The sequence below is a fragment of the Acipenser ruthenus genome, chromosome 20, assembly GCF_902713425.1.
Source record: "Acipenser ruthenus chromosome 20, fAciRut3.2 maternal haplotype, whole genome shotgun sequence".
In the NCBI taxonomy this organism is placed as follows: Eukaryota; Metazoa; Chordata; class Actinopteri; order Acipenseriformes; family Acipenseridae; genus Acipenser; species Acipenser ruthenus.
Genome location: NC_081208.1, coordinates 12,600,188 through 12,624,103, shown reverse-complemented (window position 1 = coordinate 12,624,103; position 23,916 = coordinate 12,600,188). Strand labels below are relative to the sequence as shown.

At 39.8% G+C, this 23,916-nt stretch overlaps 1 protein-coding gene across 3 annotated transcripts in view; it reads left to right on the top strand.

Moving 5' to 3' along the window:
• si:ch211-154o6.3 (uncharacterized protein LOC563854 homolog) overlaps positions 1 to 23,916 on the top strand; it is a 31,395-nt gene that overhangs the window by 627 nt on the left and 6,852 nt on the right. For 2 of the 3 annotated variants that reach the window (XM_058993497.1, XM_058993499.1), the window contains exons 2-8: positions 6,526 to 6,701; positions 6,831 to 6,955; positions 7,181 to 7,304; positions 11,001 to 11,122; positions 21,882 to 21,968; positions 23,123 to 23,218; positions 23,581 to 23,669. In XM_058993497.1, the coding sequence (XP_058849480.1) occupies positions 6,526 to 6,701; positions 6,831 to 6,955; positions 7,181 to 7,304; positions 11,001 to 11,122; positions 21,882 to 21,968; positions 23,123 to 23,218; positions 23,581 to 23,669 (819 nt within the window). The remainder of the gene's footprint in view (positions 1 to 6,525; positions 6,702 to 6,830; positions 6,956 to 7,180; positions 7,305 to 11,000; positions 11,123 to 21,881; positions 21,969 to 23,122; positions 23,219 to 23,580; positions 23,670 to 23,916) is intronic. The other variant, XM_058993498.1, reaches the window with a different exon arrangement.

The window sequence follows — 23,916 nt, the reverse complement described above, 5'->3', positions numbered from 1 at the left end:
ATAGCCAATAAGAAAATAAAATTAAGTTGGTAGGGTCTGTAATCCAGCTTTATAATATAGTGTTTAGCCAGGGGCTATTCTAAATGACCAGTTCTAATTGCAGATTTAAGAACATAAGAAAGTTTACAAACGAGAGGTGGCCATTCAGCCCATCTTGCTCGTTTGGTTGTTAGTAGCTTATTGACCCCAGAATCTCATCAAGCAGCTTCTTGAAGGATCCCAGGGTGTCAGCTTCAACAACATTACTGGGGAGTTGGTTCCAGACCCTCACAATTCTCTGTGTAAAAAAGTGCCTCCTATTTTCTGTTCTGAATGCCCCTTTATCTAATCTCCATTTGTGACCCCTAGTCCTTGTTTCTTTTTTCAAGTCAAAGAAGTCCCCCGGGTTGACATTGTCAGTACCTTTTAGGATTTTGAATGCTTGAATCAGATCGCCGCGTAGTCTTCTTTGTTCAAGACTGAATAGATTCAGTTATTTTAGCCTGTCTGCATACAACATGCCTTTTAAACCTGGGAAATGCAAACGGTAATTATCAAATAAAAATCAAACATCAAAACGTGTGCCATTATCGACTTGCTCTGTGCCATTTATTGAAATGTTCAATACAACAGAACCCGGGATTGCCTTTGCAACCACTGCACATTTTTCTTGTGTTTTTTCTTTTGTTTTCTTTTTCGTAGCAGACCCTGCACCTTTTTTGCGGTCTCTGCTTCCCTTGTGTTGGAGGGATAGTCACAAATGCGTGTACACAGCTACTTTGCACAGGCATTGTGATGGATCTGGCTGCTGCAGACGCCTGCTTTATTGCCTTGTACCCAGTGCTGTGTTTTGATTGTATTTCATCACAGCACTGCCATTTCAAACCAAACAGTTTGCAGCTGACTTACGTGTAAAGTAGCTGCATGCTGTTATGTTTGTACTGTACTTGGCTCCACATCCTCTTCATCATCATCGTGAGTGATAAGTCAGCATCACTGTCGCTGGTATCGAAATCCTCACCGTTGCTTTTGCTAAAAACTATATAAACTACAACTAAACAAGTAAAACTAATAATAAAACAAAAAAAAAATCATTAAAACACTATATATATGAATATAATTATATATAACTATATATATATATATATATATATATATATATATATATATATATATATATATATATATATATATTTCTTGTAAAAGTTGAATGGCTTCCCGCAATATAGCTCAGCCTTCTAAACGCCCACAGCTACATTGGAATCACTACACGACACGCAACTGGATACAAGTGTCACCTGACCCTCCCCCGACTTTCATTGCACATTCCACAGTACACAGTACACTGCCTTAGAGAATGAAACCTGAAACAGTAGACTGAGAAACCGATCACAGAATAGAATGGGGAAACTTGACGTACACAGGTACGACATGGTACTGTAAGTGGGTTTTCATTTGACGTACGTCATGGTGTTGAAGTGGTTAATGAGTTCAGTGTTTTCAGAATAATTTTCATCATTATTATTACCCACTACTTTAACTCAAGCTTCAATTTCCCTACTGTTAAAGAATAAGAACCCCCTAGATTGCAGCTCTTTTCACCCTATTTCACTGCTCAATTCTGATTTTAAAGTTATTTTAAAAATATTCTCGAATCTGTACTGCCTTCCATTATATCTTCAGACCAAACTTTATAAAAAATAGGCGTTCATTGTTTTCACCTCCGCCGTCTCTTCAATGTTTTGTACAGCCCATCCTTGTCCTTTCCCTGAGGTGTTGGTATCACTGGATGCTGAAAAGGCATTTGATTGGGTCGAGTGGGTTTATCTATTTGAAACCCTGCACAAATTTGGTTTTGGTCCAAATTTTATTTCCTGGGTTAAGGTTTTGTACTCCTCCCCTGTCGCCTTCGTATGCACAAATAATATTTCTTCTAAATTCTTTGCTCTCCACCGCGGCTCCAGACAAGAATGTCCCCTCTCTCCCCTTCTATCGAACCTTTTGCAGTTGCTTTGCGAGGGAACATGCTGTGCAAGGCGTTTTCATTACCAAGTCTTTGATTTACTAGACCGTAGTATTTTGTCTTATTTGGAATAAAAAGCTTATGTAAACTTATGGAAACTATAATAAGATCCAAAATGGAAAATTACCTATATGGGAACAATATCCTGGAGACAGTCAGCATGGTTTTAGGAAAGGGAGATCGTGTCTAACTAACCTGCTTGATTTTTTTGAGGATGCAACATCGACAGTGGATAATTGCAAAGCATACAACATGGTTTATTTAGATTTCCAGAAAGCTTTTGTCAAAGTCCCGCATAAAAGATTAATTCTCAAATTGAACGCAGTAGGGATTCAAGGAATGCATGCACATGGATTAGGGAGTGGTTAACATGTAGAAAACAGAAAGTACTGATTAGAGGAGAAACCTCAAAATGGAGTGAGGTAACCAGTGGTGTACCACAGGGATCAGTATTAGGTCCTCTGCTATTCCTAATCTACATTAATGACTTAGATTCTGGTATAGTAAGCAAACTTGTTAAATTTGTAGATGACACAAAAATAGGAGGAGTGGCAAACACTGTTGCAGCAGCAAAGGTCATTCAAAATGATCTAGACAGCAAGTATTGCATGCAGGCAATAAAATGTGCATTATAAATATCATATGGGAGATACTGAAATTGAAGAAGGAATCTATGAAAAAGACCTAGGAGTTTATGTTGACTCAGAAATGTCTTCATCTAGACAATGTGGGGAAGCTATGAAAAAAGGCCGACAAGATGCTTGGATATATTGGGAGAAGTGTTGAATTTAAATCAAGGGAAGTCATTTTAAAATTTTACAATGCATTAGTAAGACCTCACCTAGAATATTGTGTTCATTTCTGGTCACCTCGTTACAAAAAGGATTTTGCTGCTTTAGAAAGAGTGCAAAGAAGAGCAACCAGAATTATCCCGGTTTTAAAAGGCATGTTGTATGCAGACAGACTAAAAGAATTGAATCTATTCAGTCTTGAACAAAGAAGACTACGTGGTGATCTGATTCAAAGATTCAAAATCCTAGAAGGTATAGACATTGTCGACCCAGGGGACTTTTTTGACCTGAAAAAAGAAACAAGGACCAGGGGTCACAAATGGAGATTAGGTAAAGGGGCATTCAGAACAGAAGATAGGAGGCACTTTTTTACATAGAGAATTGTGAGGGTCTGGAACCAACTCCCCAGTAATGTTGTTGAAGCTGACACCCTGGGATCCTTCAAGAAGCTGCTTGATGAGATTCTGGGATCAATAAGCTACTAACAACCAAACAAGCAAGATGGGCCGAATGGTCTCCTCTCGTTTGTAAACTTTCTTATTTAACCTCCTCTTGAATGTTCTCTTGCTGTTATAATATTAGTGTCCATACGTGCCTTGAATGCATTTGCCTTGAATGCATCACAGCTGCAAAAGAATACAATGTACGACACCATTATGAGACAAAAACATCCCAAATACAAAGAATTGGTGGGAGAAGCACTAACAAAAAAATTGGAGTCTCTCAAAATACAACTCTGTGGCAGCAAGGTGTTTTTGAACGAAAAAAGAAGGAATCTGAAGCTGATTCAATAGCAAGTTTCAACGTTGCGCAGCGAATTGCAAAATCATCACGTCCCCTTTACCGATGGGGAATTTGTAAAAGACTGCCTGATGCAAACATGTGATGCTGTTTGCAAAGAAAATAAAGATTCCTTTTTAAAAACGTTTGTTTTTCCTGAATGACTATGCAGAGACGCATAGCAGACATGTCTGGAAATATACTGAACAAAAATATAAACGCAACAGGCAACAATTTCAAAGATTTTACTGAGTTACAGTTCATATAAGGAAATCAGTCAATTGAAATAAATTCATTAGGCCCTAATCTATGGATTTCACATGACTGGGAATACAGATATGCATCTGTTGGTCACAGATACGTTAAAGAAAAAGGTAGGAGCGTGGATCAGAAAACCAGTCGGTATCTGGTGTGACCACCATGTGCCTCATGCAGCGTGACACATCTCCTTCGCATAGAGTTGATCAGGCTGTTGATTGTGGCCTGTGGAATGTTGTCCTACTCCTCTTCAATGACTGTGCAAAGTTGCTGGATATTGGCGGGAACTGGAACACGCTGTTGATCCAGAGCATCCCAAACATGCTCAATGGGTGACATGTCTGGTGAGTATGCAGACCATGGAAGAACTGGGACATTTTCAGCTCCCAGGAATTGTGTACAGATCCTTGCGACATGGGGCCGTGCATTATCATGCTGAAACATGAGGTGATGGCGGCGGATGAATGGCACGACAATGGGCCTCAGGCTCTTGTCACGGTATCTGTGTGCATTCAAATTGTCATCGATTAAAATGCAGTTGTGTTCATTGTCCGTAGCTTATGCCTGCCCATACCATAACCCCACTGCCACCATGGGGCACTCTGTTCACAACATTGACATCCGCAAACCGCTCGCCCACATGACGCCATACACGCTGTCTGCCATCTGCCCGGTACAGTTGAAACTGGGATTCATCTGTGAAGAGCACACTTCTCCAGTGTGCCAGTGGCCATCGAAGGTGAGCATTTGCCCGCTGAAGTCGGTTACGACGCCGAGCTGCAGTCAGGTCAAGACCCTGGTGAGGACGACGAGCACGCAGATTAGCTTCCCTGAGACGGTTTCTGACAGTTTGTGCAGAAATTCTTGGGTTGTGCAAACCCACAGTTTCATCAGCTGTCCGAGTGGCTGGTCTCAGACGATCCCGCAGGTGAAGAAGCCGGATGTGGAGGTCCTGGGCTGGCATGGTTACACGTGGTCTGCGGTTGTGAGGCCGGTTTGACGTACTGCCAAATTCTCTAAAACGACGTTGGAGGCGGCTTATGATAGAGAAATGAACATTCAATTCTCCGGCAACAGCTCTGGTGGACATTCCTGCAGTCAGCATGCCAATTGTGCACGCTCCCTCAAAACTTGAGACATCTGTGGCATTGTGTTGTGTGACAAAACTGCACATTTTTTAGTGGCCTTTTATTGTCCCCAGCACAAGGTGCACCTGTGTAATGATCATGCTGTTTAATCAGCTTCTTGATATGCCACACCTGTCAGGTGGATGGATTATCTTGGCAAAGGAGAAATGCGCACTAACAGGGATGTAAACAAATTTGTGCACAAAATTTGAGAGAAATAAGGTTTTTGTGCGTATGGAAAATTTCTGGGATCTTTTATTTCAGCTCATGAAACATGGGACCAACACTTTACATGTTGCATTTATATTTTTGTTCAGTGTAGTTATGATCAGCTAAAAAGCAAATGCAAAAATATCGTGTATTTCTCTGCTGCTCTGGACGAAAGCAACAATGCCACTGATACAGCCCAACTTTTAATTTTCATTTGTGGAGTGACAGAAACATTTGAAGAACACCAGGAGCTGGCACCTCTAGTTTCTCTGCATGGCAGAACCATTGGATCTGACATCTTTTAATGCTTTTAAGAAAGCTGTTGAAGATTTAAATTTGCAGTGGGATCAATTGTTGGAGGTGACAACCGACGGTGCTCCGGTTTTATAGGGTGTTTAAAAAGCACATCGGGGATCGAGCTGCGCTGCTGAAGCAGTATCACTGTATAATACACCAGGAGAAGCTTTTTGGAATTGGTTTTATCCCCCTTAGCAATGCTCATTTCTCTCTCTCTTGGCCTTTCTAACTTCCTTTTTGATTTGTGATTGCAGTTTCAAGTACTCTCTCTGTGTACTTTGTTCTTGGTCCCTTTTAAATGCTCTGTAAAGTACCCTTTTTCTCTATTTTTTTTAATTGATCTATTAAACCATTTTGGCCATTTTGTTTTAGATTCAGAGTTGTCTACTTTTGGGATGTAATTGTTTTGCGCCTCTAGTACTACATTTTTAAAAAACAGCCATCCTTTTTCTGTGGATCTTTTTCTCTTTTACTCCAATCTACTTCTGTTAGTTAGTCTCTCTTTCATACATTCATAGTTTGCTTTTCTAAAATTGTAAACCTTAGCTTTAGTCATTACTTTTGGGGTTTTAAAAATCACTTCAAATGAGACCATGTTGTGGTCTGAGTTTGCCAATGGCTCTTTTTAGTTATTCTGTCTTCGTTATTTGAAAAGACTAAATCAAGGCATGCCTCCCCTCTAGTCAGGCAGCAGTGTGGAGTAGTGTTTAGGGCTCTGGACTCTTGACCGGAGGGTCGTGGGTTCAATCCCAAGTGGGGGACACTGCTGCTGTACCCTTGAGCAAGGTAACTTACCTAGATTGCTCCAGTGAAAACCCAACTGTATAAATGGGTAATTGTATGTAAAAATAATGTGTAAAAAAAAATAATGTAATTTGTGTAAAAATAATGTGATATCTTGTAACAATTGTAAGTCGCCCTGGATAAGGGCATCTGCTAAGAAATAAATAATAATAATAATAGTCGGTGCCTTGACAAATTGTGTTAGGAAGCAGTCATTTGTCATTTCCCCCATTTCAATTTCCCTCAACCTCTTCCAACGCCCCCCCCCCCCCCCCAGCTTGCCAGGAGAGCTGCGCTCCGCACACGACTGGCTGATCTCCTAAAACAGCAAAGCCTGGTGGAAAACCAGCAGGAGGAGCAGTGTGTTGTGGGATACCAGGAAGAAGAGGCGGAGCAGTGCATTGTGGGTGAATCGTCTAAAGAAAAAGAGAGCGAGGGACCAATGAAACGAGGGTGAGAGCTAGGGGAAAGGAACCTGAATAACACTGATGAAGGCACTGGAGCCCAAACGCTTGTCTGCCTGACTCCGTCTCGCGACTATGCATCCTCTGTACCTTGTTTGTTTTGAAATTGATTTTTCAGGCACAGTGAGGACATAACAAGGGTACTGCCACAGGAGCTGCCTGCTAGGCCATCAGGATTGGTTCAGGCAAAGAACAAGGATAGCCCTGCTGACAAGAAGAGGAAGACTGAAGGACCCGCAACAGGTTGGAGAGAAAAAAATAAAATCACATCAAAATTTCAAATTATAATTGATCAGCTGGGTTTTATAGTGGTATATAGTGTGGTCCTGCCAGCATTGCCCTGCGTACAGTACAGCACAGTGAGGCTCTGCCCAGCGCACAGCAGGCAATGCCAACCACTAGATTAGAACTAGTCTGTTTTTTCATGTGATTTAAGAATGTATAATGTTTGTTTGTTTGTTTGTTTAGAATCTGGGTTCAAGACCCTCAAAGGGTCATGGGAAGGTGCCCGCTTTCGTCTGAGGTTGTTGGAAGGTCACAGTGACATCATCACATGCATCACCGTGGTGGATGATTATGTCATCTCTGGCAGGTGCTGTAACCTAGCAAGCATCTTTGTTTGTTTCTTTCTTGTTCATGTTACATCATATTTTGAGGTATAGTGGCCAGCAAGTTCACTTTATACATACTTGTATTACAAAAACGAATAATAATTTAAACTGTTAAATATAAAATATTCTTATTGCCTGCCTGAAAAGCAAAGATACCGGGTGCGTTACGGTATCACAGGAAATTGGTGATTGTGAAAAAAGTAGCTTTCGTCTTTAAAGGGAGAGTTCCTATTGCCTTTACTGCGCAGCGCGGGTTTCAGATATTAAAGGGATGGTTCCCACCTGTTGCCATTTCCTATGTGTGCACTTTAATCTTTGAGCACCCTGCATATCGCTGTGTTTCTTTTAAACTGGTTACCATAACATTGGAAAATACAGCAAACTGATTAAACTTAAATGTTGTCACAGTCTTTAGAAAAGCTAGATTTTTACATGAATATTTCACTAATAAACAGTCATAAATCACATAGTTAATACTGTTTAATTAATATAATAGACTGTATGTATTTTTTGTTATTCACTGTTAGCATGGTTAACGTTACGTCACTGCCCCGTCTACAAAGGGAGGGAAAGTAAAGTTACATTTCTAAACGCAAGGAACTGGATATTATAATCTTTTGTGGTACAAATAATAAAATTAATAAATGCATTATTTTTTAAATGTGACTAATCATGCATTTGTTGTGCAATTTTTTTTTATTTTTATGTGCAATTATATTTGTTAATGTATTATCTTTTTATAAAAAATTGAACCGGAATTTGTATGACCCCTTCTCGTTTTGGTAATATAGTCTATATATAAATATTAAAACCATATTCATTATTTCCGTTAATACAGTATATGTATTACACTTAGTGTATGACAGTCAAATACGCTGCTTGTTATCATGGATTTAAAACATGCATGCAGAAGAAATACAATTCCATTTCATGTGCAGTGCTCCTCACCCAGCTGCTGCATATTATTTACTGAACCCTGATCAATGACAGCGACTACAGCTGTGTGAACAAGATGGCTTGGTGGTGACATCAGACCAGAAAATGGACACACACACAGGCCTGCCATGTGAAGGATTTATTACAAAATAAATCATTAACAAAACTCTTCAGAACAAAAAGGCTCGATGGCCAAAACAAGCAGACAGATACAAAAACACTGAACCAAAACAAGTAACACACATGCAACACGCTGAAGCAAAGCAAGTACCAGACACATGCAACACACTGAAGCAAAGCAAGTACCAGACACATGCAACACACTGAAGCAAAGCAAGTACCAGACACATGCAACACACTGAAGCAAAGCAAGTACCACACATGCAACACACTGAAGCAAAGCAAGTACCAGACACATGCAACACACTGAAGCAAAGCAAGTACCAGACACATGCAACACACTGAAGCAAAGCAAGTACCACACATGCAACACACTGAAGCAAAGCAAGTACCACACATGCAACACACTGAAGCAAAGCAAGTACCAGACACATGCAACACACTGAAGCAAAGCAAGTACCAGACACATGCAACACACTGAAGCAAAGCAAGTAACACACATGCAACACACTGAAGCAAAGCAAGTACCAGACACATGCAACACACTGAAGCAAAGCAAGTACCAGACACATGCAACACACTGAAGCAAAGCAAGTACCAGACACATGCAACACACTGAAGCAAAGCAAGTAACACACATGCAACACACTGAAGCAAAGCAAGTACCAGACACATGCAACACACTGAAGCAAAGCAAGTACCAGACACATGCATCACACTGAACCAAAGCAAGTACCACACATGCAACACACTGAAGCAAAGCAAGTACCAGACACATGCATCATACTGAAGCAAAGCAAGTACCAGACACATGCATCACACTGAAGCAAAGCAAGTACCGTGCTGGTTTCTAGTACAAAGTACAAAATACAAAGTAGAAAATAACACACATTTCAATAACGCATATTTCAATAATAACACACATTTCAATAACGCATATTTCAATAACGCATATTTCAATAATAACGCATATTTCAATAATAACACACATTTCAATAACGCATATTTCAATAATAACACACATTTTAATAACACACATTTCAATAATAACACACATTTTAATAATAACGCACAAGTACAAACTCTGCATGTGGCGGGTGTACCCTGCCACAGCTCTTCTAAATGTTTCTCATTGAAAATGCATTGAAACGTAATGCTGCGTGTTGAAGCAGTGAGGTGTGGAACAGCATGTTAAACACACGGTCAATGCACAGGATAACTATTGACTGCAAAATCGCTGTGTAAGTTTACAGTGGTGACTTATAGTACATAAACACTTACGTACTTGCTTACAGTTACAGTGTGATAGGAACAACATTTTTAAAGCAAAATGAAAGTGTTCATCACGGACTGATTTCAACCACACACATAAATGAGAACTGCAAATGTTGTTTTTAAAATGCTGTATGTTTATTTTTGCTAAAAACACATTTAATTAAATATTCAAATACAACCATTTGTTAAAGTGAAAAAAAAAAGCATTGAATGGTGCCATCGATCTCCTGAAGATACAAAAAAATGAAACATGAATACACTTTACACCTAGATAGATAGATAAGATGACAAATGTCACATTTCTAAACAAAAACCTTATTTTTGTATCTGAAAAATAACTAATGGCGTTTCCGGTCTGTAATCTTCATTGAATTTACTTTAAATTCAGAAATTCGCGCAGTGAGGAAACATTGTCACTGTGAGACTCTCCGTTACTGTACACTCACACTGCTTAATGATAATGATTCTGTGTGTGTGTGTGACTCTGTCTCTGTATCAGTGTCTCTGTGTGATTGCGTGCTTGTGTGTGACTCTGTCTGTGTCTCAGTGTCAATGTGTGTGTCAGTGTGTCTGATTGAGTGCTTGTGTGTGTGACTTTGTCTCGGTGTCAGTGTGTCTGTGATTGTATGCTTGTGTGTGTGACTTTGTCTCAGTGCCAGTGTGTCTGATTGCATGCTTGTGTGGTTGTGTGACTTTGTCTCGGTGTCGGTGTGTCTGATTGCGTGTGTGACTTTGTGTGTGTGCGATTACGTGCTTGTGTGTGTGACTTTGTCTCGGTATCAGTGTGTCTGATCGCGTGCTTGTGTGTGTGTGACTTTGTCTCGGTGTCAGTGTGTCTGTGATTGCGTGCTTGTGTGTGTGTGTGTGTGTGACTTTGTCTCGGTGTCAGTGTGTCTGTGTGCTTGTGTGAGGCACACAGAGGAAACTGGAAGAGTCCTATCGCTGCTCGCTACCCCATTCCTAACTCACTTCCGATATCCCTACACCACATGACCTCGCCTCTATTTCTCATCAATTGTCCTGAGACATTCCTTTAATGGATTTGGTTACTAGGCACTGCTATCTCAAGCTTATTTTGAGAACAGAGAACCAGTGTGTCTCTGTCTGTGTGTTTGGGTGTCTCTTTGTATGTGTCTGTATGTGTTTGGGTGTCTCTGTGTGTGTCTGTGTGTGTTTGGGTGTCTGTGTGTTTGGGTGTCTCTGTGTGTGTTTGGGTATCTGTGTGTGTGGGTGTCTCTTTGTGTGTCTCTGTGTGTGTTTGGGTGACTGTTTGGGTGTCTGTCTCTGTGTGTGTGTTTGAGTGTCTCTTTTGTTTTTACTTTATTTGTTTGTTTCCTCTCGCTCAGCCGGGACACCACAGTAAAGGTCTGGCACGTTCCCACAGCCTCGGAGGAGAGGAATCTGGGGGGTCACACGGGAGGGGTTACCTGTCTGGGGCTGGTGCCCCAAGAGCACAGCGTCGCACTGGGTAAATAAAGCCAAACTACTCAAATAAACTGGGGTTGAAACCTGGGGTAAAAGTATTATAAATGTCGTTGAAGCACAGTGAAAGAAAGTGTGGTACAACACAGAAAAGACTCCTAAGTACAGCGGTATCACGGGCAGTAGAAACGCTGACTCAGCCTGACTCTGCTTCTTGGGCAGTGGTTTTCAAACTGGGGGGTGCAAAATGTATCCTTGGAGGGCGTGAGAAGGAAAAATAAAAAATAAAAACAATTGCTATGCACATCTTAACATATATACTGTATATTAACTTAAAGCAAATGTTACTGCTGACTCCTGCTGGCATGTCAGTTTCTCCATGGGGCTGTGCATGTGACTGGTGACTATTTGGGCAATTTTCAAATAAAAAACAAAAACTAAAATTATATATATATATATATATATATATATATATATATATTTGTTTTTAGAAACATTTTCTGTTCAGCAGACTTAAGTTTTGCGTCCAAATATTGGCACACCAAATTTTGTTCATTTTATATAGATTTTCCTCTTGATTTGTAGGAATAAACCCCCCTAGAATACATAACCGACTCTTAATAGAAAAACCTGTAAATCTGATGCTGCTGCAAAAAAGTATTATACAACATTTCTTTTCTAAAATGCTTTTCTTTAGTCTCTAATGTACAAAATAATTTTGAATACACTTTTTTTAAAATTTATTTTTTCAGGCTTTATCATAACCGACACCCATTACAAATTGTATTACATAATTATTATTATTTTTTTTTTTTTTTTAATGAAAACACCAATCATGTACCATAAACAATACTTCTGTAAATATGAAGCACTGGTGGATATTTTGCATAAATTGTCTTTTTCATATGAATGTCGGTTATGAATGCCTGGTGTCGATTATGACACCTTGGTGTTAGTTAATCTTTTTTTTGGTGATATGTCTTGCAAATATAATAACCAAGTTAAATTTAAATAAAGCTTATTGTACTAGATAATAGTAAACAGGTCATTCATATAATGCAGAGAAACAAATAAGACTCTACATAGTAGTTATTTCTCTACTATTTCAGATTTACGAGCTGCAAGCTCTTACATAAGCCATTTGCATACACAGACGTAGAGTTAAAGTTATATTAAATATACTGCTTTTCTGCTTCATCACTACAATTTGTACAAGAGCCTGCAGCTCTTAAAACTTGAAATGGATCAAACTGCTATGGAATGGGAGTCTTATGTTTCCCTATTTTGATTACATGTAGTGCATAACCAAAGTTGGAAAGGGAAGTGTAAGACTTCACAAACCAGCCTCCTGGCTATGCTATCACATTGTTTCAGAAAAGAACTGGGAAGAGGGAAAGACCTACATTTTGACCATTTACCATTCTGTGTGAGATAATCAGATTCCGATTTTATGCTTTCAATGAAAAACAATATATCAGAAAAACAAGATGAGTCATTACCTCTGAAACAAACATTTATGTTTTTAATTCTTGAAATAAGAAAATGTTGCATGTAGGTTAATGCTGGTTTGTTTAACATGTTATAACAAATGCTGAAGTTTTGCTGACCTAGTCAGTTGCTGGGTAGCTCAGAATTAGCTTAGTCTAATCGTGCAGAAGAAGTTTATTTCTTGAAAAAAAGGGATGGAATAAAGTTTGTTCCCATGGTGGCTTGAGGTAAAGAGACATCCACGAAGAATGAGCTCATGAGATTGTCCAGTTATGTTTTTTCAGTCTGTAAGCTGATTGACAGCAAGGATCACCATAGAAAATGAAGTCCTCGAATATAACTGATATAACAGTATGCATCCTTGTGGCAGGGTGCCCCGCCCCAGTGTAAAGCATTTTGTGTTTTATGTTGTGATTGTGTGTGTTAATGGTGGTGTTTATGTATTGGTGCATGGGATATAATGGGGCTGTGGTGCACAAGTGATTTATATAGTTGTATTTAGGCACAAGGATTGCACAATCACTTCATGTGCAGATAAAATGTGTATGAGTGTGAGCACGGGCAGTGCACAGATTAGTTCACATGCTGGGATTCAAGTGAATAATAGTCATAGAATCCTGGCGCAATTGTATATATAGATGCACGAAGCACTCACTCTGGGTTGTGTGTTCGGGAGTGGAGAACACGTGTCGAAGGAAAAAGAAATAACAATTGCTAAGCATGCTGGCTTTTAAACCAGCACAATACTTTATTATTGTTTGTTATCTGTCTGTTTTGGCAACAGCACAATTACCAGTCACCTCACAGTACTGTGTGTTCTTCCAGGTCTGACTTCACCACCAGCCAGCCAGCCTGTTCACAATCCTATATCTATAAATGTAATGCCATCAGAAAAGTAAAACTGAACAAAGATTATGTGGTTATTTTTGTTTTTAATAACCCACAGGCAACATGGGGGTTTTAACCTCTTTTAAAATGTTCTTGGCCAATTATTTAACACTAGAATCGCCACGCGTCAAGTTGACGTTTTAGGATTTAAAATTTAAATTGCTCTGCGTTGGTGAATGCCATACGGTTGTCCATTCTTGACTTTTCCTAAATATATTATTATTTATGAAGTAAATACCCAGACGGCAGTTCTAGTGTTCATGCCTTTTAATTTTGTTTACAGTGGTAGCAGTTATTAGAATGCCATGAATTGAGGAGAACTCACTTTCCTAGGAATTACTTTCCTACCATTTCCTTTATTTTTGTTTTTGGTCAAGTTTCGAACGGCGGGCACTATTTTGGGCTGGTAGCACAAAATGTGATTGGATTAGACTTAGGACATCTTTCAGGGTGTAATAAAATTTATCCTGATCTCCAACTGTTGGCCAGTAGAATCTGTCTTTGCCTAATTTGTTCATACATTTGACATTGATGCAATCACCCATTTCAGTTGTTGCCATTCCTGTAATGGTTCCAGGATACGCATCTCCATCACAGCACACAACACACCATTGGCCTACAAGATCATCCGCGAGCTCTTGAATGGGCGTGATTATGTCTGCTTTCTCTTCATTTTCCACATGACACTCAGCTGGTTGTTGAGTCATTTGAACAAAGCAAAGCTCAGGCATCTTTTCAATAGCACAACAAAACTTTCACAGGGTTAAGAGGACTTGCAGGCATTTGTTCTTCAATTTTGCTAATGTCTTCTGTAGTGATGAGATCCATAGCAACACTTGTGCATGGTTGAACTTTTTCATAAAGCTTCCGTCGCGAGGACCTTTTCCATGGGCCAGCTCCATGGAATTCAGTACACTTTTACAAAGCCATGGAGGAAAGCCGCAGTCAAAAGCAAGGAAAAGTTGCCTTTGTTCTTGTACTGGGTAGTTGGTCCATCACTCCAGAAATGTAGAGTTTTCACCTTGGGGAAATCTGCAACCATTTTAAGAGTGGTGTCACTTCACAAGATCTTCAGACACTGCAAAAGCATTTCTTAAACTGCTTATCTCCAACATAGACTACCACTGTATGGCATGACACCAGTTTGTGGGATGCGCCAAAATAAGCACCTTGAATCTGACTATTAGATTTGCAATTGTAATTTTCTGAGAAATCAACAAGAATTATAGCTTTGTTTTCTGTGAGGGTTTCTTTCAGTTGTTTCCTCATTTTGAACTGATTGTGAATATTGAATGTGTGAGTACACATTTGCTGCTTCCTTATTTGTAGCGGATATCAGTTCTTCCAGCTTTCCCTGTGCTGTACGCTTGAATGTTGTAGTCACAGATTTGCTTTCTCCATTCTTAGTTTCTTTGCGCTCCTTTTGTGCAGTCCATTCTTTCCAGTTGAGTTCTGTCATTGTGAGGTCTTAATTACTCAGTTTGTTTCAGTGTTCTTGTCCCCACATTGTTCACACTCTCTGTAACAGCACTGCTTATTTCCAGATGAACAAACCAGAGTATTTGCAAGTTCTTCAGCATCACTGATAGTTATGATCTTTGTATAGACAAGAGTATCCACTTTCCTTTGAAGACTGTCATGCTTTACACACTGGCAGGTCTGCCTGTCTGTCAGTCTCTGTGGAACAGTCCAGAACGGTGAGCAGGTGACATTCTGACACTGGAATTTTCATGTTTGAACTGCAGGAACAACTTTTTCAGAGGAGCAGAAAGAAGTCGCTTTCTCCTTTTTACTTTGTGCAAGGTGATGGTATCTGTCTTGCCAGGCAACACCTGACATGCATCGTCACAGGAAAGACATTTGATGACCAGCTTCTGTTTCTGGCTAGCAGAGAACTTCTGTTTTTTGTTTGAAGTGTTGGAACTAGTAAGAGACATGTCATCTTTCTGAAAGTAATCTGCTGTGTCATATAGCAGTTTGTATTTCTTTAAAATGGCACGATTTACATTTCCCAGGTTTTTTGCCTAAACATTTTTTCCCACTTTGCTATCTCTGTAGCTTTTCCAGGGGAATTTGTGTTTTGTTTTTTTGCATTTATCCTGTATAATCTTTTTTATTTTATCTTTTTTCTTTTAGTAATTGTTTCTTTTGCCGATTAAGACCTTTTTTATGTTGGATACTGATGGCCTTTCTACACTACCATAATTCTGTCTTGCAGGCTCTGGTGGCGATGATTGTGGTGGGTGATGAATGTGGCCGATTTCTATAGCTGCTCTTTTTGTTTTTTTGGCATAAGCATTTTTCCAGTTCTTTCTTCTACGTCTCTGTTCTCTATCTGACACTTAACTCACTGGCACATGCTTCTTTCTCTTTCTTTTCTTAAGTATGCAGTGTGTTTCTCGGTATCATTTTTTTCTCTTCTCTCTCTGTACCTTCTACACTTCTCTGCATTACTAGCTTTAGTTTTCATGGCCTGTGAAATTAATCTACCCAATACCAACATGCTGCCCTTTGAATTACCCCTAACCTCTACCATTCTATAATACAAATGATCAGATTTTATTACTAAATTTAACTTGGTTCAATAATGTAATGAACATTAAAATTAGTTTTAGAAACCACAAACAAACATTGAAATAAATAAAATCATTTAAACAATAAAATCATAACCAACACCAAATTCTCATAACCAACATATTTTCTGTTTGCTGCAAAGTGTTGGCTATGAGAGAAATCGCAAGATGTCGGTTATGAGAAATTCCACTTTTTTGTCCATTTTAACAAACGTGGCAGCCATTTTTGTTCTTGTACATTAATGTACAAGTAAATTAGCAATGAGAACAAAGTCAATTTTTTTGTTAAATACAGTAGACGCTTGTTAGAGCCTGTGTTGCTCTTAAGTGGCGGTTGCTGTTATGGGGAGTGACGTCTGAACAAAGGCAGCCTGCTTTTTCTGATACTTAAAACAGCTACAGTACAGGCTACATTCTTTAAGTGTATTTTTAGCTAAGACACTTTATAAAACATTTCGAAAAAAAAAAAGTCAAACTCGTCCTCTACCGGTACATTGATTATCTTTACTGTTTTAAATGCAGGTCACGTTTACAGATAAAATATTATTGTCATTATGAAGGAAACAATGCCCAACTGCACAAATAGATATTATATAATAGCATACAATCAGCAAGCTTTGTACAGCACTTGCATGCACTTCCCTTGCTCTGTTTATGTCTATTCTTATGTATGATAAGCAGCAGCAGTGTGGAGTAGTGGTTAGGGCTCTGGACTCCAGACCGGAGGGTCATGGGTTCAATCCCCAGTGGGAGACTCTGCTGTTGTACCCTTGAGCAAGGTACTTTACCTAAAATTGCTCCAGTAAAAACCCAACTGTATAAATGGGTAATTGTATGTAAAAAATAATGTGTAAAAAAATAATGTGATATCTTGTTACAATTGTAAGTCGCCCTGGATAAGGGCATCTGCTAAGAAATAAATAATAATAATAATAATAATGATCCTTACACAGCTGTATTTTCTTCTAGCTGCGATCACGTCAATGCAAACAGGGTTTTTTTTTTTTTTTACAGATTGAGGGAAATAAATGCTGGAATGATCACACAGAGAACGAATTTGCCTTGTAAAATAAACTGATAAGTGCACTGTACAGACCTTTGGGTGCATTCGTGTGCGATTTAATGGAAGTTTCACGGTATCTGGCCAACAAGGTGCTCAGATAGATTGTGAGAAGTGTTGAATTTAAATCAAGGAAAGTAATGTTAAAACTTTACAAATGCATAAATAAGACCTCACCTAGAATATTGTGTTCAGTTCTGTCCACCTCGTTACAAAAAGGATATTGCTGCTCTAGAAAGAGTACAAAGAAGAGCAACCAGAATTATCCCGGGTTTAAAAGGCATGTCATATGCAGACAGACTAAAAGAAAGTGACAAACGAGAGGAGGCCATTCAGCCCATCTTGCTCGTTTGGTTGTTAGTAGCTTATTGATCCCAGAATCTCATCAAGCAGCTTCTTGAATGATCCCAGGGTGTCAGCTTCAACAACATTACTGGGGAGTTGGTTCCAGACCCTCACAATTCTCTGTTTAAAAAAGTGCCTCCTATTTTCTGTTCTGAATGCCCCTTTATCTAATCTCCATTTGTGACCCCTGGTCCTTGTTTCTTTTTTCAGGTCAAAAAAGTCCCCTGGGTCGACATTGTCTATACCTTTTAGGATTTTGAATGTTTGAATCAGATCGCCGCGTAGTCTTCTTTGTTCAAGACTGAATAGATTCAATTCTTTTAGCCTGTCTGCATACGACATACCTTTTAAACCCGGGATAATTCTGGTTGCTCTTCTTTGTACTCTCTCTAGAGTAGCAATATCCTTTTTGCAACAAGGTGACCAGAACTGAACACAATATTCTAGGTGAGGTCTTACTAATGCATTGTAAAGTTTTAACATTACTTCCCTTGATTTAAATTCAACATTTCTCACAATATATCTGAGCATCTTGTTGGCCTTTTTTATAGCTTCCCCATATTGTCTAGATGAAGACATTTCTGAGTCAACATAAACTCCTAGGTCTTTTTCATAGATCCCTTCTTCAATTTCAGTATCACCCATATGATATTTATAATGCACATTTTTATTGCCTGCATGCAATACTTTACATTTTTCTCTATTAAATTTCATTTGCCCAGTTCTGAATGCTGTCTAGATCATTTTGAATGACCTTTGCTGCTGCAACAGTATTTGCCACTCCTCTTATTTTTGTGTCGTCTACAAATTTAACAAGTTTGCTTACTATACCAGAATCTAAATCATTAATGTAGATTAGGAATAGCAGAGGACCTAATACTGATCCCTGTGGTACACCACTGGTTACCTCGCTCCGTTTTGAGGTTTCTCCTCTAATCAGTACTTTCTGTTTTCTACATGTTAACCACTCCCTAATCCATGTGCATGCATTTCCTCGAATCCCTACTGCGTTCAGTTTGAGAATTAATCTTTTATGCGTATTTGCTTGCGATTGTAAGTCGCCCTGGATAAGGGCGTCTGCTAAGAAATAAATAATAATAATAATAATGCGGGACTTTGTCAAAAGCTTTCTGGAAATCTAAATAAACCATGTCGTATGCTTTGCAATTATCGATTGTCGATGTTGCATCCTCAAAAAAGTCATGCAGGTTAGTTAGACACGATCTCCCTTTCCTAAAACCATGCTGACTGTCTCCCAGGATATTGTTCCCATATAGGTAATTTTCCATTTTGGATCTTATTATAGTTTCCATAAGTTTACATATAATAGAAGTCAGGCTTATTGGTCTGTAGTTACCTGGTTGGGTTTTGTCTCCCTTTTTGTGGATTGGTATTACGTTTGCTGTTTTCCAGTCTGTCGGTACAACCCCTGTGTCAAGAGACTGTTGCATGATCTTGGTTAACGGTTTGTAAATAACTTCTTTCATTTCTTTGAGTACTATTGGGAGGATCTCATCCGGCCCAAGGGATTTGTTTATTTTAAAAGCTCCTAGTCCCTTTAACACTTCTGCCTCTGTTATGCTAAAGTTATTTAAAACTGGATAGGAACAGGTCGACATGTGGGGCATGTTGTCCGTGTCCTCCTTTGTAAAAACTTGTGAAAAGTAATCATTTAATATATTTGCTATTTTTTTTTTTCTTCGTCCTATGATTTTGCCATTTGTGTCTCTTAGACATTTAACCTCCTCTTTGAATGTTCTCTTGCTGTTATAATATTGGAAAAACATTTTGGAATTGGTTTTAGCCCCCTTAGCAATATTGATTTCTATTTCTATCTCTCTTGGCCTTTCTAACTTCCTTTTTGACTTGTGTTTGCAGTTCCAAGTACTCTTTCTGAGTACTTTGTTTTTGGTCCATTTTAAACGCTCTGTAAAGTGCCTTTTTTTCGCTGAATTTTTTTTTTTAATTGATCTATTAAACCATTTTGGCCATTTTGTTTTAGATTTAGATTTGTCTACTTTTGGTATGTAACTGTTTTGCGCCTCTAGTACTACATTTTTAAAAAACAGCCATCCTTTTTCTGTGGATGTTCTCTCTATTTTACTCCAATCTACTTCTGTTAGTCTCTGTTTCATACATTCATAGTTTGCTTTTCTAAAATTGTAAATCTTAGCTTTAGTCATTACTTTTGGGGTTTTAAAAAATACTTCAAATGAGACCATGTGGTAGTCTGAGTTTGCCAATGGCTCTCTGACCTCTGTTTTAGTTATTCTGTCTTTGTTATTTGAAAAGCCTAAATCAAGGCATGCCTCCCCTCTAGTCGGTGCCTTGACAAATTGCGTTAGGAAGCAGTCATTTGTCATTTCCACCATTTCAGTTTCGTCCGTCGTACTCCCCACCGGGTTCTCCATTTTATATGGGGGAAGTTGAAATCCCCCATTTAGTATGGCTTCTCCTTTTCTACACGCATTTCGAATGTCATTGTATAACAGATTATTTTGCTTGGCGTCTGAATTTGACGGTCTATAGCATGCTCCTGTTATTATGCCCTTTGAATTTTTGTCCATTATTCTGACCCATATTGATTCGGCGTTGTTTTCTTTGTCCAAATTTAACACCTGGGCTTCAAGACTATTTCTTATGTATAGCGCTACCCCTCCGCCTCTTCTGTCCTGCCTGTCTTTCCTATACAGTGTGTACTCACTAATATTATATTCGTCTCCATCACTCTCAGACAACCAAGTTTCTGTAACACCTATCACATCGTAGTTACTTGTTAGTGCAGTAGCTTCAAGTTCTAACATTTTGTTTCTGAGACTGCTAGCATTAAGATACATTTAATAACTGTCTTACCTGAGTTGTTGCCCTTGTTTTGATGTGGTCTCCCTTCTATTTTTTTGTTTTCTCCCCCCTTCCTTTCTAGTTTAAATGCTTCTGGACCTCCTCAAGGATTCTTTCTCCGAGTAGATTGGTTCCCTTTCTGTTTAAGTGCAGTCCGTCCCACCTATATAGATAGTCCTTGTTGTAGAATGTGCTCCAATGTTCAAGAAAGATCTCCATCTCCCTAGTGGCTTTCAGTCTGCTAGGGGTGCAGACTTCCATGAATTGTGGGTGTGCCAGCTCCTCAAGCTCCTGTTGCTGTCTCATTTCCTCCAACTCCATTTCTAGCACACTTACTCGTTTTAAGCAAGTCCTGGGTTTTGCAGCACTTTACACACACTTTGGTTGAGCTCTGTTGGGTTTTCTCGGATTTCCCACATCATGCAGTTGTCACAGATTACTGGCTTGAAGACCATGTTGTTGTTGTTTTTTGTTGCTGCTGTTGTTGTTGTTGCTGTTTCTGCAGCTGTCAATCTGGTTTCCTTACTGCTTCTAACTGCTCTGTACTTGTCCACTTGAGCTTCTCCCACGCTGTCGCTTCACACGCTGTTGCAGTGAACACTGGCTGCCTTTTGTTTGGATTCTGTGCTTCGGGCTCTGCCCCTCCCCCGTGTCTCAGAACGGCGGCAAATTTGAATCAGCTGCCCCGAGTTTCAGCTCGTTATCAGAAAAAGACATGCAGCTGTTAGACTTTAAGCTGCAGTGTTTTCTGATTAAAGCAATTCAAGATGTAATTTTAAAGATGTAATTTCTCCATACTGCTTCTAACTGCTCTGTACGCTGTCACAGTGAGCACGCAGTGAATGTAAGGAAAGTGTTTCCAGGGAAATGCTGCTCGTAAGCGATGGTTGCTCTTACCAGGTGTTGCTACTAACTAGCCTCTACTGTATATCCATATTGCTTTAATATTTCGGTTTCAGTTTTTTCATTGGGTGTTCGTTATGCACTAACAGTGTGCCACGTGGCACTTACATGTTTAACACAAATATTTTTCAAAAAAGATAAAGCAGAGTCTACCTGTGGCTGTGGTGTTCACTGACATGAAGCCTTAACCGTTCACCTTCATTGATATGCTATGATTTCTGACAAAAATGCCTTTGGATGTCGGTTATGAGATTTTATGTGGAAAACACGGGGACACACAGTGTTTTATAAATCGATTTTTTTTTTATCTTTGAGCTGCAGATTCATAAAGTATTAGTCTTTTCCAGAATTAAATGTAAAATCCTGCATTTCTGATGTTTTTAAATATCTAAAATATAACTCTGAAAATCAAAATTCTAGTTCGAAGACAGGGGTCGGTTATGTTAAGAGGTTATGTAGGTTAAGATCTGTGCTACAAAACTTAAAGTAAAATTAAAAGAAATGTAAGAAAATAGAGGGGAGTGTCGTACCACAGACCAGAGGAAGGGGGTGCCGCGGGGTCCAAACAGCTTTAGCACCAGTGTTCAAGGGGGGAGGAGGAGAGGGAGACAGCTTGATTACAGAAGAGGGTTTTATGATTAGGATTAGTGTAAGGAAATACAATATCTCCTCTCTCTCTCTCTCTCTCTCTCTCTCTCTCTCCTCAGCTGAGTCTGTCAGTTTGGACTGGGCTGAGCGTTTTGTTCTGAGTGGATCAGTTGACAGTACCATCATCATCTGGGCTGTAAATCGAGGTGAGTGGGACAGGGGGACTAGGACAGGGACACGACTTTCCCACAGCATGTGAGTGAATACCTGCAATTGAGTGATTGTGATCATTGTAAGGAAAAACAAATCTATTGTGGTTTAGAATTGATAATGATTCATGTCCAAACAATAATTAAGAATGTAACAGAGAGTTAGGGTTAGGGTTAACAGGGGTCCTTTATTTGATTCCAATATTCAAGACAGCGTTTCTGTTAACTGGTAAATTCCATCAGACTGAGCCCGCCCATCAGTGTGACTGACGGACACTGAGCCCGCCCATCAGTGTGACTGACGGACACTGAGCCCGCCCATCAGTGTGACTGACGGACACTGAGCCCGCCCATCAGTGTGACTGACGGACCGATTTTGATTGTCTCGTGTGGTTGTTCAAATGAAAGCAGTTTATTTTGTCTTGTTTTTACGGTTTCTTTTTAGTCTCAGTAAGTCAGTCTGGTTTTTTGTAAGTCTGCACTCCTCTTTTCAGTATTAAATGAATTCACACTGATATTATACCTGTAGTTTTCAGAACTATGGTGTCTGCTTAATTAAAGAAAGTAAGGCTTCTAGTGAAAGGAATCTGTTTTTCTTAACTTTTTCATGCAATGATGGTGCTTTGAGTGACAGGTAAAATATTTAGTTACCAGTCACTGATGCAGCTTTTCCCAGCGGAAATGCTGTCAGGAGTTACACACATATATTATTAAACATTATCTTTATACAAAGTAGTGCAGCACTCAGAGGCAGAGCTCAGTGTTCTGTCCCTGTGGGAGCATGCGGCCCCCAGGAGGACTTGGCGCTCGTCTCTGTGTCTCTCCTGTGCCTCATTAACATGCCCTCGTGAAGCCAAGCGTGCGAAACTTGGCATGTTGCCAGCTGGTTATTATGAACTTATTAATTGTAGTGATCAGCAGCATTCCCTTTAGTAGGCAGGGCACATGCTCTTGAGTTTACCCACAGTGCCCCTCTCTGACAGACACACTCTCATTTCACCATACATGTCAAACCGCAACTTTGATTACTTTTCGTAAACCTCCTTTTCTATTTGACAGCTTATTCTGGTAAATTCAGTTTCCATCAATAATAGGATCCCTTTCTTGGTTCACATGTAACCCAACAACATGATTGTGAATCTGATTCCCAGGCTGCTCCGTCAGGAACATTTACACCTACAGCTCGGTGACAGCACTGCACTTCATCACCACAGCGAGAGGGGAGGGACGCATCGTCACTGGATCAGGTGAGTCTAGGGTAACACAGGGGGATCTGTTAGAATCAGTGACAGCACTGCACTTCATCTCCACAGGGTCGTCACTGTATTAGGTGAGTCTTTTAGAACAGCACAAGCTGACACACAACCCACTGTGTTAATCCTGAAGGACATCCTCAAATTTCAGCTCAGACAGGCTGTTTTCCCCGCTAATAGACACCAATGTTAAAGCTAGGCTCCCCCCCCCCATAGATCCCAGTGTTAAAGCCAGACTGTTTGTTTCCCCCCATAGACCCCAATGTTAAAGCCTCTCTCTCCCCCCCCTCCTCGCTTCACCCTCTCTATCCTCCTCTCTTCCCCTCATCTGTTTGTCCTCTCTCTCTCTCTCTCAGAGGGGGGGAAGGTGGAGTTGTGGGATCCTCTAACAGGACAGAGCTGCCAGTCTGTTCGCGCTCACAAGGACGCAGTGACAACACTGCAGGTAAAAAAATATCCAAACCTCCGGAGGAGCGAGCGCTACCCCCGGAGGAGCGAGCGCTACCCCCGGAGGAGCGAGCGCTACCACCGGAAGGAGCGAGCATTACCCCCAGAGGAACCCCTTTCAGACCCATTCTCTGATCTCTTATTAGCTTTCTTAACATTATCAATGCCCCCTTAAAGAACTATAAGCAAGACTACAGTTCTCTCTCTCTGTCGTTCTCATTCTCTCTCTCCTCTCTCTCTCTCTC